Source organism: Orycteropus afer, unplaced genomic scaffold (genome assembly GCF_000298275.1).
Source record: "Orycteropus afer afer isolate SDZICR_OR568_19922 unplaced genomic scaffold, OryAfe1.0 scaffold00083, whole genome shotgun sequence".
NCBI classification, from domain to species: domain Eukaryota; kingdom Metazoa; phylum Chordata; class Mammalia; order Tubulidentata; family Orycteropodidae; genus Orycteropus; species Orycteropus afer.
In genome coordinates, this window is record NW_006921670.1 from 5,498,381 (window position 1) to 5,499,914 (window position 1,534).

The 1,534-nt window shown below is 44.0% G+C and overlaps 1 protein-coding gene across 1 annotated transcript in view; it reads right to left on the minus strand.

Moving 5' to 3' along the window:
• The window catches only part of SLC25A17 (solute carrier family 25 member 17), a 54,653-nt gene that overhangs the window by 26,234 nt on the left and 26,885 nt on the right, over window positions 1–1,534 (minus strand). The window contains exon 7 of the mRNA XM_007941769.1: window positions 127–203. Coding sequence (XP_007939960.1) covers window positions 127–203 — 77 coding nt within the window. The remainder of the gene's footprint in view (window positions 1–126; window positions 204–1,534) is intronic.

The following is a 1,534-nucleotide window of genomic DNA, read 5'->3' on the forward strand; positions in this document are numbered from 1 at the left end:
AAACACTGCCTAGTTCTGCACCATCCTCATTATGATTTTTTTCCCCCAAACAGATCTTGCCTCTGTCTGCAGCTCCTCTCTCCTCTCTACTGCTACTGCCCTAATCTAGACACCATCACCTCTCACCTCCCTGCATTCCTGAAAGGGCCTCCTGCCTGACCACCCCTTAAACCCTTTGACCAATTCATAAAAGCCATAGTCACCTTCATAAATGATAAATCAGATCACGTTAGTCCCCTGCTTAAAGCCCCTTAAAGGCTTTGCACCGTGGTGGTGGCGTTTGGTGCCACTGAATCAACTCTAACTCATAGCGACCCCGTGATCAACAGAACAAAACACTGCCTGGTCATGCGCCATGCTCACAATCCTTCTTAAACTTAAGCCCATCACTGCAGCCACTGTGTCAATCCATCTCGTTGAGGGCCTTCCCCTTTTTCATTGACCCGCCACTTTACCAAGCATGATATCCTTCTCCAGGGAATGGTTCCTTCTGGCAACATGACCAAAGTAGGTGAGACGAAGTCTGGCCATTCTTGCTTCCAAGGAGCATTCTGGCTGCACTTCTCCCAGGACAGATTTGTTTGTTCTTCTGGCGCTCCATGGTATTTTCAGTGTTCTTCACCAACACCACAACTCAAAGGCATCAACTCTTCTTCATCTTCCTTATTCATTATCCACCCTTCACAAGGATATGAGGCGACTGAAAATATCATGGCTTGGGTTAGGTGCACCTAAGTGACATCTTTGCTCTTTAACACTTTAAAGAGGTCTTTTGCAGCAGATCTGCCCAGTGCAATACAACGTCTGATTTCCCACTGTAGGAACAATAACATCTAGAATCCTTACCTTCAGTCTCCCTGCTTACTTTCCCACCCTGATCCTGGTCCACTCTCCAGCAACTGTGGTCTCCTTTCAGTCCCTAAAACTCACCAAGCTCTCAGCACATGATGGTTTCACTATCTAGAATGTTCTCTCCTCTACTCTTTGCACTAAAAAACAAACTCACTGCTGTACAGTTGGATCTGACTCACAGTGACCTTCCTTGGGTTTCTGAGGTGGTATCACTATGGAAGGAGACTGCCCAACCTTTCTTCCAAGGAGTGGCTGGTGGGTTTGAACTACCAGCCTTCTGGCTAGCAGTCTAATGCCTTAGGCACTACGCCACCAGAGTAGGTGCTTAATAAATATTTGACTGAAGGAATGAAAAAAGAGAAATTTGGAAGTACTTTAGGGAAGCTAAACCATTCATTCCTCCTCAGTGAAGTAAAGGAATTAACCTCTGATTTTGTAAAGAATAATCTATGCAAGTAAACCAACTTGAAGAAGAAGGAAGCAAATTTAGCTTTAACTGAGGGCCTTAAAGAACGTTCTTCCTCCACAGTTGGGTTTTCTGACTATCTTTGAAGTCTAACGCTGTCAGTGATAATTTTATTATCACTGACAACTCTTTCAAATTTTGATAATTTGAAAATATTCATGTGCTTTACAAGGAAGACTAGGAAACATGACTATCATTCAAACCTAATGCACTAGC